General features: G+C 33.3%; 1 protein-coding gene across 3 annotated transcripts in view; it reads left to right on the top strand.

Moving 5' to 3' along the window:
- The window catches only part of Cp190 (centrosome-associated zinc finger protein CP190), a 45,209-nt gene that overhangs the window by 17,401 nt on the left and 11,927 nt on the right, over positions 1–15,881 (top strand). For 2 of the 3 annotated variants that reach the window (XM_072538004.1, XM_072538005.1), the window contains exons 11-16: positions 1,927–2,105; positions 2,273–2,484; positions 7,992–8,184; positions 12,889–13,083; positions 13,140–13,390; positions 13,740–13,874. In XM_072538004.1, the coding sequence (XP_072394105.1) occupies positions 1,927–2,105; positions 2,273–2,484; positions 7,992–8,184; positions 12,889–13,083; positions 13,140–13,390; positions 13,740–13,841 (1,132 nt within the window). In that variant the 3' untranslated portion in view covers positions 13,842–13,874. The remainder of the gene's footprint in view (positions 1–1,926; positions 2,106–2,272; positions 2,485–7,991; positions 8,185–12,888; positions 13,084–13,139; positions 13,391–13,739; positions 13,875–15,881) is intronic. The other variant, XM_072538007.1, reaches the window with a different exon arrangement.

Below are 15,881 nucleotides of genomic sequence, written 5' to 3'. Positions count from 1 at the left end.
GTGGATTTTAAATCATTTACATTTTGAGTAGATAATCCACATTATCAGGATATTATTCTCTTTGTTTCATTTTCAATTTTAAAAGTCAAACTAAATTTAGTGTAAATAGCGTGTGGTAAGTGTGAACTTTTTACTCTTTTCTGTTTTATTGTCTTACTTTTGATTTTCTGTGTACTTTTGTATTCATAGAGGCAATTGCGTTTTCAAATTATCCAAAAATTCAAAATCCGTCATTATTGTCTGAAAAATTTAATTGATTTAATTTCATTGGTAAAACGGACAATTTGGTCAAATAATTTTTTTTAACCTAAAAAGGGAAAATCCGCAACTATTGGCTGTATACCATAGTTTAAAAACAACTTTAATGAAGTAAACAACTTCTAAAAAAGAGAATCTCCTATTAAGTAAAGAATGTATTTACAGATCCGACATTCCACAACAAATTCCAAGTTTGATTATAATCAGTTAATCTTCAAATAATAAGCCCTATTTCATGATATTCATGATATACTCTTATCCTTTATTTTATTATATTCAAACTTATTAATTTTATATATATATATATATATATATATATATATATATATATATATATATATATTATTATTATTATTATTATTATTATTAATTCCTACACTTTATGGGTAGAAGGGAATATCCAAATCCTTTTTTAACAATTAGAACTACAGTACTAGATCTAGGCAACCTCCCTTACAAATCCCAGTTCCAACAACTTCATAACTCTTTACAGAACCTGTTCTTATAAATCTAACAAATGTAGATATCTGTATGTCTTGCTACTATTCGTAGATAAATTCAATTAATTTAAATGTCATGACGCCATCATCTCCCCACGCATGTCTATCTTAAAATTACATATCTACATCACCTATCGTCCCGTTAATACTTATAACTTTACACAAATCTTTCAAATTCACATTTAATGTAAATAAATTATCACAATATTAACTTAAATGCTATAGCAGGATAAGATGGTAAAATCTACACTCGGTTTAATTTTTATTTGGGATTGGGTACTTGAAAGTACTTAGAACCCCCTTTAGCCAAATATTTCAAAAAAATTATAGGTTATGTAGGTAATTTTTACCGAACTTCTAAATCATTACTTTTCATATGTTATTTTTCCGGTTTTTTAAATGGCAAGGTTAAATTATTCACTTTCGCTCCAGAAAATCCTGAATATTCGAAAAAACCTATTTTTTGATATTTTTTCCCATTTTTCCCCTTATTCGAGTGGTGATTATCAGAAAAATCTAACCCTGCCATTCAAAAGACTGGAAAAACACATGAAAAATACTGATTTAGAAGTTTGCCAAATAATACCTGCATAACCTAATTTTTTTTTGAAAAATTCAAATATTTTTCCTGTGTTATTATTATTATCCCTAATTATTGTTCGTTTATTTTTTTTTAATAATTCAATGTTTTTCCTGAGCTAAATTTTGATTCAAAAATCTGAAAAAAAGGAAATCCTTTTATGAAAAGTTGGACCACAAATGGGTGTTGAATTTTCGATTAATGTCTAAAAATAAACTATCAATCATGTCTTGACTACCTTATCATTTTCACAGTTAATATGACGTCCTGGCTCACCAACTCAGTTGGCTGGTAACTTTTGCTAGACCCAGATCTGTTCGACTGTTCGAGTAAGGGGTCAATCTGTTCCATTTTCTGTTAAATCGTTTTTATCGACATTATATCATTTTTCACATATTCGATTCAGTATATGTGCATTGTAATGTATGACCTATTCGAACTAGTGGACCAGTATGCCTCAAATCCGCTCAGACAGTTAAATCTCCTTTACACACAGGGGATATTTCAGTGGTGACAGTGCTAAGCCTCCCTTAGCCTCAACCCTCCTTTATTACAGCATCAGTACATTGATTTTTTTTTATTTTTAAGGGAGATTGAGAATCACGAAGGACTCAAACAGGAGCCATATTTTGAGGAAGATAGAAAACCTGAAATACACCAAGTTACTGAGACAGTAGTTACCAAGCTACAAAATATGCCTGACATTCAAGCCGAATCCGAGGAATCTCAAATAGAAGTACACCAAACGGAAGAGTCACTTAACACAAGTGAGTTATTATAGATATATTCTCTTTAAATGTTCTACTTTCAATGAAATAGGAATAGAAGAAAAGGATAGTTTTAATTGACATATTATCCCTTTGACTGTGATCGCCCTTGGCGGGAAAGATATCACATTCGTTTGGATGATTTATTAGAATTATTTTTGTTCTAGTACAACCTGAGGAACAACACGTAGAACAATCGGTTGAAGATCTTCCAAATAACCAAACAGAGGAAGTTCCAAATGATTTTCATGAAGAGAAAGACAATAGCGAAGATAACGTCGATAGTACTATGAATGTTAGAACTGAAGAACCAATGGATATTGATGATATTGAAAATAAAACTACTGAAGGAGAAGTGCAAGACGAAAGTTTTGTTCAGGTTAGTTAAGTTAATGTTTTATTTATTGAAAGTAACTTAAATTCCTTTTTGCAATTATTTATTCTGATTATATTGTTATCCGATCACTATCGCTGTGGCGTTGCCGCTAGAAAATAATAAGTTTTGACTATGTTGGTTGAAGGTAATTGAACACATAGTTGCCACATTCTACATTATGTAGTTGTATTTAATCCAGAAGGCAGCAACAGAAGCCATTGGGTACCAAATCCAGAATCAAAGAAAACTTCCATATTGGTTTGACGAAGAAATATAACAAGAAATAAAGAAGAAAAGAGACCAATATCAAAAATTCTTAAATACAAAGAATATAACGGATACAATAATCTACAAGGAGTCTCAAACTAAAGTACGAAAAATGATATGTCGGAAGAAAAATGAAGCATGGCTACAAAAGTGAAACATGATAAATTCACATCTAGGAGGTCGAAAAAGCACAGAAAGTTGGAGAGTCTTAAAATCTTCACGACAAGATAAGAAGAGAGACATAGTGTCAACAATAACAATGGATGACTAGGACCAATATTTTGAGAAACTCCTAAGGGAAGATAGACCACAATTTAAAGACAGCAACGAAACACAAAATATAAATGTTTTAACTTCGCCCATACGAATAACAACGAAATAAGTGAAAGATGTATGTAGACCTCTAAAAAATAACAAAGCACCGGGTCCAGGTAACATCCCTGCAGAGTTAATTAAACACGGTCCAACCAAACTATACACAAGTTTAGCCAAACTGTTCCAAAACTGCATTAATGGAATGACAACTCCAGAGGTGTGGAAGACATCATTCATATCCACTATACACAAAAAAGGCAGAAGGGATATATGTGACAATTACAGAGGCATTGCCGTGACAAACTCGGTCAGTAGAATATAAGGAAAAGTAATTAAAAACAGAATAGAAAGCGAATATAAAGACTTAGAGACTGAGAAACAGGCAAGATTTAGGGCAGGTAGATCTACTGTTGACCAGTTGTTTTGCATTACACAGATTATTGAAAAGAAATTAGCTGCTAATCAAGAAGTACATTTATTGTTTGTAGACCTACGAAATGCTTATGATAGCGTACCACATTATAAATTATGGGAAGCGTTAGAGAAAACAAACATAAGCATGAATTTAATAAATGCGACGAAGAAACTGTACGATAATGCTAACTCAAAGGTAAAGGTTGGAAATAATCTGTCAAGTGGATTCCAAATAAATAAAGGCCTTAAGCAGGGCTGCTGTCTCTACCCGACATTATTTAAAATTTATCTAGAACAAGCTCTAAAACTGGAAGCGCAAATGTAGAAATATGGGAATGTCGATTAACAACAATAGCATATACACTTTGTCATTTGATCAACTAGTGATAGCACAAGATTATGAAGATACTGGGGGGAGATATTATAAAAAATGGGAACTTGAAATCAATATCCAAAAAACCGAGTATATGTGTATCGACGGGAAGCAACAGGACCTCATATTGGAAGATGGAGAAGTTATCAAACATTGCAATACATATAAATATTTAGGTATGATCATCACAAAAGAAGGCAACGTAGACGACACATTTGATAAAGGAAAGATACAAGAGAAAACTTGAGGTAACGGAAATGGATTTCTGGAGACGTTCAGCTGGGAAGTCTAGACTAGAAAGAGTAACAAACAACAGAATAAGAGAAATTCTATCTATCTATCTATACAGCCCTTGCTGTCCAATTTTGGACATAGGCCTCCTCTTCCTTCTTCCACGTCTCTCTATTGTAGGCAGTTTGTATCCACTTCCAGTTTGTAGGAATTCCTCTTTTTCGTTTGTAACTATATGGTCTCCAGTGTACAATCATCTTATTCCATCTGTCGTCTTTCTGTCTTACGGTATGTCCAGCGAACTTCCACTTAAGTTTTGCTATCTGCGTTAATACATCGGTCACTTTTTTATTGCGGAACCAGTATTTCTTTTCTTGTCTGATAGCCTGATGTTCAGCATTTGCCTTTCCATGGCTCTTTGGGTCTTTGCTATTTTTTCCATGTTTTCCTTTGTACACGTCCAAGTTTGAGAACCGTAGGTAAGAACAGGAAGTATACATTGGTTGAAGACTCTTGTTTTTAAATATTGGGGGTATTTTCTATTTTTTAGTATATAGGAAACTTTTCCGAAGGATACCCAAGCCAACCGTATCCTTCTCTTTATTTCTCCGGTCTGATTTTCTTTATTTAATTTAATTAGTTGTCCCAAATATACATATTCTTTTACTTGTTCTATAGTTGTTTATGCAATTGTAATTATTAATTCTTCTGGTTGGTTGGTCATAATTTTCGTTTTATTATAATTCATTTGTAGACCTATTTTTGTTGATGCGCTATTTAATTCATCCATCATATTTTGCAATTCTTCCCTTTTATCTGTTATTAATACAATGTCGTCTGCATATCTCAAGTGATTCAAGTATTGGCCATTTTTGTTAATACTCCGTTTTTCCCATTGTAATTTCCTCATAACGTCTTCCAAAGCTTGATTGAATAGCTTGGGTGATATAGTGTACACTATATCACTATTCGGATCAAAAGTCCGAATAGCTATGATGATTGCCGACCTCCGCCGCGGAGATGGCACATGAAGAAGAAGATATCACTATAATAAGAGAAATTATGAAAGTAAAACATACAATAGTAGACGATACTGGTACCCAACAACTCAGATGGTACGGTCATGTACAGAGAATGTCTGAAGAACGTCTCCCAAAACAAGTCTTAATGTGGACCCCTCATGGTAGAAAAAAAAGGGGAAGACCCCGCCTTAGTTGGAGAGAAGGCATCAAATAGAGAAATGAAAGACAGAGACATAGAAGAAGACTTATGGATGAATCGAGAGGAGTGGCAACTGGGTATCGGAAGACGTAGGAGAACGTTTTAAACCGATCTATATATATATATATATATATATATATATATATATATATATATATATATATATATATATATATATATATAAAAGACGCCAGTGATCTGGTGTATATTCCGATACACCCATTTTGTCTAACAGTCTTTTAATATTATTACAAAAAACCATATCATTTTGCTGAGAAAAAAAAGGCAAAAGATCTTTTTCTCTATTACGGTAGTATGTAATTTTGGTATCTGGGCGAAGAAGATTCCTTTGGAAGCTTCAAATCTTTGATAAGATCACTTAGCTCTTCCTGAGTAAAGAGTTAAGTGCGTGTTGACTAATCTTCAAAATCACTGTCGTCTTCCTCAAATCTATTAGTCTGTAGTTCGTCAGATAACGTTTCGACATTATCCTCTGGTAACGTAGGTAGACAGCTAAATATTGGAATGGGTATATGTTCAAGCTGATGTGGAATTGGTCTTATTGCTGAATCCAGGTTAGGATATGTCCAAGTATGTCGATTGTTACGATTAATGCCCTTTATATTCACAAGACAGAAATAGCAATCGTCAAAATGATTTTTTGGTTCCCTCCATACCATTGGCACAACAAACTTTAAACATTTTCGTTGTCCTTTCGTCAACTGTCACAAGTTTTCCAGATAAGTTTTGCACACTACATGCGAAGCCCAGGATTTATCTTGATCTCCTAAATGAACACCAAAATAGGCTTGATATGACCTTTTATATAATCACAAACTGATTTTCTACTTTCCTTTACATTGTACTCGCCACATATGTAGCAAACAATGTCCAGGTTATTCACACAACAACGCCTGCTTGTAGAAGCCATGGTTTTCAGTTGTCAAAAACAAACTCTTGCAACGAAACTCAAGTTCAAACTAAATTTTACAATAGAACGCAGTTGACTTTATAGAAATTTATTAAGGTCGTTTCAGAGAAAATACTATTTACTTATCGGACAATAGTTAAAAAGCAATTAGCGCTAATTTTAAGTTATGGGCATTTAAAAAAAGTACACTTTAATTAGAAGTCATTAGTATGTATTTTTATTAGAATTTGTTAAGTTGGTTTATTTATAAACCAATATGCAATATGTTTATAATCATATTGCAGTTATAGTGGTGGAATATACAGAAATTAAGAATATTTAAGTATTTGAGTATGATGAGTAGGTTGTATCTCGAAAACTAGAGCTGATACAAAGAAAAGGTTTGTATTTTTGGAATCAGCACAGATAAATTAACCAAAATCAGTTGGTTTTTTTTCGGCAAGACAAAAATTTTTTTTGAACTTTGATCAAATAAAAGGCATATATCGAGCACAGTTTAATTTAATCTTGCCCAAGTACTTTCGATCCCTAGATCATCTTCAGGGGCATTTCGTCAATTGCGGCCTATCCGACAAGAACAAAATGTCATAAAAATTGTACATCACACTACACTACAAAAGGACAAACAAACACTTTAAAATTATTGAAGAAAAGCTACATTGCGTGCAGAAGCCGGAGACAGAATTCTGTCTCCGGCTTCTGCACGCAATGTAGCTTTTCTTGACAAGAACAAAATGTCATAAACATATAATTGTACATCACACTACACTACAAAAGGACAAGCAAACACTTTAAAATTATTGAAGAAAAGCTACATTGCGTGCAGAAGCCGGAGACAGAATTCTGTCTTTTCTTCAATAATTTTAAAGTGTTTGTCCTTTTGTTGTGTAGTGTGATGTACAATTATATGTTTATCACATTTTGTTCTTGTCGGATAGGCCGCAATTGACGAAATGCCCCTGAAGATGATCTAGGGATCGAAAGTACTTGGGCAAGATTAAATTAAACTGTGCTCGATATATGCCTTTTATTTGATCAAAGTTCATTTATTCGAGCATTCAACCTTATATTTAAAATTTTTTTTTGTTGGGCTGTGTATCGATTTCTTTGAATTTTGTATTTATTGTTTTGCTGACTATTTCTTTTACTTCACTACATTTCAGTTTTCTCATGTCATGTTCTTTACAGTTATTCCGCCTCTTTTCTTTAACTTGGTTCTATACACGCCCACTAAAGGATTGTGGTCAAATTGAATATCAACGCCTGGGTTGGTTCTCCGTTGTCTCTAGGTGATTTCCACATATACAGGCGTCTAGGTGGCAGTTTGTAAATTGTGTTTAGCACGATTAAGTCATGTTTAGCTGCAAAGATACTTATTGACTTAAGTGGTTGGTTCAGTAATACTGGAGGTGAACAAAGATTTGTTACAGCCCTTTTTTATGTTCCTTTGACGGAAATAACTCGAATTTCATTGTGTTTAACAGAATGAACTTCAGTTGTGGTATGTAGGATCTATTTGTAAGGAATATATTTTCCTTTTATATAAATCCTCCATATAAATTTTGGAAATATTTTTATTATATATAAAAATATATTTTGAATATATTTTCTTCTACATAAATTTTGGAAAATTATTGCAAATAAAATGAAAGTATTGTCGTGCTACAGAGTGTATAGGTAGTTACATAATAGAAACACATATGGTACTTTGATGTCGTTGTAGGCATTAATATAACCAATACGTATTTTATTTTTTAGGAACACTCTGAAGAGCCGACATCTCAGGTAAAGTCTGATATTCAACTTTCAGCCGACTACAATGCGGGACTTGAAAATCAAACAGTTGAAAATACTACAGAACTCACACTTCAAACTGAAGAAGGCATTGATATTCCGCCAGAAAAGGTTCCGCCCGAATTAGAAACTGAAATCAACAGTAGTATACAGACAGGTATAACACGACGTGTTTATTTTATAAGTAAAATATATAAAAATATTTCTTTGGAAAAGATTTGATGATTTCAAATAAGTTTTTGTCAAGAACAATTGGACCACTTATTTGAGAAACATTGTAAGTCACAAAACTAAAACTTTCGGAAAACAAAAAAAACTGTGTGAGGAAAACACGAAGATTTCTACATGTTAAAACTGACCTAATTCCATTTAGACACTGTGTCTTGACTTATTCACTCCAATATTAAAAAAAATTGAGAATAACCTCTATATAAGCTCAAACTTGATTGACTTATGGGGTTTCTCAAATAAATTGTTCAGCGTCACCTGAAACTAAACTTTATAAGGAATTAAAGTAAAAAAAAACACATACTACTGTCATTTATATTAAAAAGTACACAAAATATTACAACTCAAAAAATAAACGAAAATTGTGATCATTCATCTTCTTCAGATATATAATTGGTCGTTGTGGGCCAGTTGAACAATTCATTATAATAATCCTGAATATTTTCTACATCCGGTATATAACTTTGTAGTTTTTGTATATCAACAATCTTCTTATGATCAATCGAAATCTTTCCACTGGGAGATGCCAATGCTTCAGGCAATATTAGTGTCTTTTTTATTATTTTTGAGCCTGAAGGTGTGATTGGTTAATCCATTAATAAAAGGGAGTGCTACAACTAAGTTTGAGCTCTCGTAGGAATGGTAAACATGCATGAATTGGCTTATTTTTAGTTGAACCTTCTTAGTCATTGGAATATTTTTGCCACTGGATTCCGCGGATAACATGATTTTTTTTGTAGTACTCTGGCCACCAACGTTTGTAATCAATTAAGTCTTTAGCATTGACCACTACCACATTAAAGTGGTTATGAAGTTTTTATCAGTTGTCCATATTCTTCCATGGTGTTGTAGCGGTTATATTGCCTACCACATAGGGTATTACTTATAGGGGGTTGAAAACTGGGGACAGAAATTGCTGGGCTGGGGATAGGGTAAGCAAAACAAACCGGAACGTTTGCGAACGACTACTCTTGGTTTGATTGGGGAGCTAGGTCGTTAATAAGTGAATAAAAAAGGGAGTGGAAAGGGGTAACTACAAAGGAAGAAAATAAAAAAAGTACCTACATGGATTTCCTGGACAACACAACACAAGAAGGTTCCTAAACTATTTAAGAATATTCCTGCTGGATTGAAAGAAGAAAGGCCTTTCTTTCCTAAAAAATACATCAAAAGGGTTTGAATCTTTTTAAAAGAAATAATACTCTTTGTTTAGGGAGAAACATTACATACTTATTATTATTTCACCATAAACAGTTACAAATATATAATAGTCTCCCGTTTTATACCGCTGTCGCGGCTTTGGGAGTATAGCAGGGTAGTCTGCTATATCTAGGGCCTACGGTATACAAGGAAGGTAACATGGCCAGTGCTACGCTTCAACCGTCTATTATTACCCCTGGTTTTACCCAAGGTACTCATTTTTATTCAGGCTGAGTCGACCTGGGGCCTATAGACATTTTTAAAATGTCTAGATGTTCTTGTCGGCGGTGGGATTCGAACCCCGGACCACCGGCTTGCGAGTCAAGCATCCTACCGCTTGCGCTACGCAGGCCCTACAGTTACAAATACAAGTAATAATCTTTTTGAAAATTACACACCCGTGCACTTTATCCGTCAAAGGTTCAAATCCAACTTAAATTTGACCTTCTTTCACGCTCTGTACCGGCTTCCTCTGGCCCTCTTTAACCCCTCTACCATTACAAGGGACTAGCCAATCGGAATTCTTTTCAACGGCGCTCTTCGGGGTATTCGACCTTGATTATTGCTTGGGTTTAAAAATCGCAGAATTAAAACGTAAAATATGAATTATTTTACTACGCGGTGAAATTTCTTTCTCTTCAATGATCGAATATAAACAAAAACTCAAGGAATTTATACATAACAACCAGGGGCGTAGCAAATAAATTTTATACATTGAATATTCGATGGTTATAAGGAATTTATACATGCTGCAGTGTATATACGGTCTACTTTTTTTAATTTTTCGGCATGTTCTCTATAAAATACCTCATTACAAATGAGCAAACTTCATTCGGCTCCTTCGTACGGTTACCCTCATGATACAGGAAAAAGTTGCTTTTCCTGTTTTATTATTGTTAATACAAAAAACGTTCCTGGCGAAGATAAAAAACCTATTGCACCGAAATTTGTGGCAGTTGAAGGTTCTGCATAAAATATATAGAAATAACTAATTCAAATATATATAGATAATTCAAAATCTTTAAAAACTTTTCTGTAGTATGAATACTTAACAGTGGCATATTCCGGAATGTTTTCTGTAAACATTTTGTACATAAGAGTGATATATAGTTTCTCGTTTCGAATAATACTTTTCCTTGCTAGTATAGTGAGCTAACTTTGTGGGATATGATTTTAATATGTTCACGAATAGCATCTGTAATAATACCAGAAATTGCATTGCCTGGGGTACTTTCCCCGTTTGTCGAATGGTGATTTTCCTGCACATAGAAGAAGTACAAGCCGCCTCACTCGGCCAATTGTTACTCTGTGAAGAAAACAGAAGGCTAATTTCGAACGGTAATTTTTCTATTAGGGGTTGATATGGAGTATACATAGCTACTACTTCTATTAGGTTTTGAAGACTAACCAAGTTCTTTTCTTCTACGTCGTTGCTTAAATTCAGTTGCGGAAATTAGGCTTTATAAGTAACAATTTTGCCCATTTTTTGTAGTCAGGCCCCTAAATCGTCGGAAAATCTGCACTTTTTCATCACTACTCGTCAATGAAAAGCATTTTTTCCTGCACCTAAAAATTAAGTACATATTAACAAATTTAGATTGATCAGTTAACAAAAAATTGTTTTCTATGAAAACTTTTTATTAGAAAAGAATAAATTATCAACTTAATTTGCAATATTTGGAGGATGGAGAAGGAACTGAAGGAACATTCTTCCCCTTCCAATTGATGTATTCGTTTCCTTTGACTCTAGCTAGTTTTATTATTTCATTTCTATATTCGCAGGGTTTTTTATTCCTTTCTTTTGCCCATTAGGTAAATTAATATCGTTATAATCACTGTCGCTTTCACTCATTTTAAAATATTTTTGTTAAGATATAATACAAATAAGTTATTGACAATGTTATTACTGTCTTCGTATTCACTATACATATTTATTTATCTACGTGCATTCACAACACAAGATTGAACTTGGCTGACAATTATTGGCAGTATTGCGCCAAATTATAACGAAATGCGCGCTGCATAGGAAAAACGCCTTTAGTCATGGACATGCCGGTGTAGATAGGTTACGAATGCAATGACTCAAGGCGTTTCTTTACAAAAATGTGTATTTACAGTTTAAAAATCCATTTTAGTGAAAAAACGATTTTGGTAAAATTATGACTTACAGGGTTTCTCGAATAAGTGATTCAATTTTACTTTGGCTGTACAGATGTATTACAGGATTTGTAGTAGTGGTTTTGCTTGCGTTTTAGTTTTTATTAAAATATACGAAATTTTTAGCTAATATAAAGTATTTTGTTGAAATATAATCGGATGCATAACTATGTCTTGAAATATCTTAGATACTTGGTAATTTAGCAGTTTGTTTATATGTAGTTTGAGATGAAATTCCGGTAAAACAGTACAGGCAAGTTGTACACTTTCTGTGTGAACTCTTTAATGAAATCAATGGATTTTTATCACGGCCCTAGTGTATTTTAATTTTTAATTTTCCCATTTTTTCTTTTATGCTTTTTTAACTTATCAAGGTTATCTGTTGATATATTTAGAACTGATCTCAGCCTTTGTAGGTAATCCCAAATATTTTCATTAAGGACTGTTATATTTTTTCTGGAACAAAAGTCATGTGAAACATGAACTTAAATGTTTTTTAAATGTTCCAAATTCTCTAAACTCAAAAATTCAATGTACTATGGATAAAACCAACAGACAGATTGCATGGTTAGATATTTTAGCTGAGAGGAAATCCAACGGAAAACTTTTGGTCAGAGTATACCAAAAACTGGAATCATCACCGTAGACAAAGAACAGAATCGTGCTACTCAACGATATGAACCTGAAAATTTGGGACAAGAATTAATATGTCTAAAAAACATTGTGCTCGAAAAGCTACTGAAAAAGATCTTCTGTGACATACAGAAATGTAAAAAGTTCGATCAACTTTAATCTAAAGGATGTGGATCAAAACGCTATGAAATACGAAACGCTTCCCCAGACGTACCGAAAATTTCAATACTGATTCAGACCTACCGACAGCCCAGAGAGCTTACCAAGACTATAAATATTATACATGTTCGAGACACCTTCAGTTAGCTAAAGACAATCAAGTCTGTTAATGTATCGCTTTGATAATGCCTGCCACAGTAGCAGACTAACTTTGACAATAATACATTTGTTATTTTGTTTATGTTCCATAGCCATAATAGATAAAATAATCTTATTTTTAAAACTCGTACACTCATTAAAACTTACACTTTCTCTGCTATTGCTTTAGTAAATTTTCAAGACTCTACTTCGTACATTAAAATAGTGACATCACAAAGATCTGATTTCCGGTAAAAATAAAGCACGTTTTAATTTAATTTTAATATTTTTTTCATTGACCGATCTATCCGACAAAATGTGTATATTGATTAATACAATTAATTTTAAGAACCATTCGAATTACAATTATCACCTAAGCAAACTACAGATGAGCAGCAACCACCAGATGAAACGGAAAAAATTGATGAACCGATGGAAGTTGATGGACCTGTTAAAGAAGTTGTATGTGAGGAACCAGTGGTGGAGCAACAAGCTGAGGCTAGTATAGAAGAACCATCTCAACCTGTTGTTAATGAACCAGGTAACTATCTGCTTGAATATTTGTAAAAGTAGGTATATAAATTGTTAATATTGTAGAAAATCAAAATTCGCCAGAAGAATGCCAAGAAAAAGATCGAGAGGAATGTGAAGATCGAGAAGAATGTGAAACTGTTGAAAATTTAAACGATAAAATAATTACACCTGCTGTAGAAGAACCTGTTGACAAAGTTGTACAAAGTAAAAGTGTACCACAATTAGACAAAAGTATTTTGGATGATTGGGAAGATGACACTGATTCCCAACAGAGTGAAAAAAATGTTACTGAATCTGAATCCCAGGACTCACAGGTAAATTTTTTATAATTATTTAAAGTTATTATATTGCTTTGTAAAGTAAACATGCAAGGTAGGTGTCATACATACTCAGTCAGAGAGACGTGGGTTCTTGTAGATATCTGCTGTTTTTAACAGACAACTTTATCTTTTTAATAAGGTGGTGTGAAAATCTTCCAAAAGACACATACACAAGATCTCAAATAATCGTATAAATATACTTAACCGTAATGTAAACTGTTATTAATGTTGTCCTGGAGGTTATTGTTCTTCATCTACTCGTATATTTGGTTAGAACGTGTCGATTCTATATCTTACGTTGCATAAAAGATTAATAACTAAACAATATTAACCTTATTTATAGATGTCCAATGAGAAAGATAATCCAGCTCCTTCTGCTGTAGAAAAAGTTAACAAATTAATGGATGATTGGGACGATGATGAAGAAGAAGAGAAAAAAGAATAATGTTCAGTGAAACAGCTCGTGATACATCTAAAGGTAATGATTACGATTAATATTTGTTATATTAAGATTTGTTAGTAAAAAACATACATCAACCTGTTTAAGTATAAGCAAAAATAATATAGTTATGGTATACGCAATAGAGTATAAGAAAGGTTCTTACTTTAAATAATATGAACTATAATCATTATCTGACATTTCGTATCTAAATTTATTAACAGTAACACGTAAAATGATTCTTTTAGGGCTCTCAGCAGAAAAACATGTTGCTACCAGTTCAGCGTATTCTCTTCCATTATTATTACCTCCCATTGTTAAGTGTAATGACAAATATATGCCTCTTCTGAATGTTTGCTTTTTACACTGAGTCTAAACGTCTTATGCCAAGTATAGCCAGTAAAGAATGTGCCAGTTTCGTTACCTGCAAATATCAGTCATTTTGTCATTAGAAGATGGTTTTAAAAGTAAATGTGAATCAGCTATGTATTTCTTGAATCAAAAGCAACCAACATTCTTGAATATTATATGGTAATCCTCAAAAATGCCCAATTTTTTGTGGACTAGTCCGAAGAAGTGAAAAAACCTCAAATTTTAATGTTTTCTTTGTTGGAAACTAGTAAAAGTGCCCAAAAAATAAAAAAATACAGAAAAAATGAAAAAAAAAGTATTATTAAAAAAAATTTACATAAAAAGCAAAGTATATAATGTGTTAAAAATTGTAACTAAAACTTCACTGATTTTTACAATTAAATTATGAAAAAATACAGAATATTGCTTAAAATAATCAAGATTTTTAATATTTCAAAACAATATGGCGGACATGCGCAAGTTCAATTTTATGTACATTCGACATTGTTGCCACTTTTAACCTTTCTTCTTCTTTGGGTGCCTGTCCGTTCCGAACGTTGGCCATAATTCTGGCTATCATGACTTTGTTAGTTGCTATACGGAATAGCCGTGTTGAGGTCTTTCTATACCATGCTCTCAGTTAGCAAGCCAGGATATTCTTCTTCGTCCTGGGGCCCTTTTTCCTTAACTTTTACCTTGCAAAATGCATTGGAGTAGCTCATATCTGCCTTGATTTCTCATTATATGTCCCAAGTACTGCAGCTTACGGCCCTTCATGATGTTGACCAAATCCGCGGTTATGTTCATCCTCCGTAATACTTCTTCATTTGTGACTTTGTCCATGGTATCTTCACTATCCTTCTGTATAACGATAGCTCAAAAGCCTGAAGTTTTGATAGAGTTTCCGCCTTCAATGTCAACCTTTCTACTCCGTACAGAAGCACTGAGTACACGTAACATTTAAGGAGCCTGTTTTTTGTTTCTATGGTGAGGTCATGGTTCTTGAACACAGAGCTCATAATCAAGAATGCACTTTTTGCCTTTCCGATGCTACATTTAATCTCTTGGCTATTGTCCCACGACTCATTGCTTATAGTTCCCAAATAGTTGTACTCTGAGACACGTTCAATTCACATTTGGTTCACATACAGATTTGCTCCGGTTATGTTTTCCTTGCTAATGATTTTGCTGGTGTTTATATCCAGTCCATATTTCTACTTGTTTCTGTTATTTTGTTCATTAAGTTTTGCAGCCCTTCTATGGTATTGGAAAACACTATTGTATCATCTGCATACCGCAGGTTATTGAGATTGATTCTATTTATTCCAATATCTTTTAGAGCCTCTTCAAAAATGTGCTCCGAGTACAGATTGAATATTAGTGGTGAAATTATGCACTCCCGTCCCACTCCCCCTAAGATTTTGACCTGATCTGTATATTCTCCATCTATTGGGAGCACCGTTGAATGATTCCAATACAGGTCTCTTCCGTCAATCCCTGTCCTCTTCCGCACTTCCATAATTTGTTCATGCCTGACTCTATCGAAAGCCTTCTTGTAGTCAATCAGGCATGCAAAAACATCACAGCTGACATCTCTACATTTCTTAAACAATACCTACACGCTAAATAAAGCTTCTTTCGTACCAACGGCGTTCACAAATCTAAACTGATTGGGCACAATTTGTTGCTTGCATT

The sequence above is a fragment of the Diabrotica undecimpunctata genome, chromosome 7, assembly GCF_040954645.1.
Source record: "Diabrotica undecimpunctata isolate CICGRU chromosome 7, icDiaUnde3, whole genome shotgun sequence".
Lineage (NCBI taxonomy): Eukaryota > Metazoa > Arthropoda > Insecta > Coleoptera > Chrysomelidae > Diabrotica > Diabrotica undecimpunctata.
Note: the sequence above shows the minus strand (reverse complement) of the source record. Positions and strands in the feature narration are given on the sequence as shown.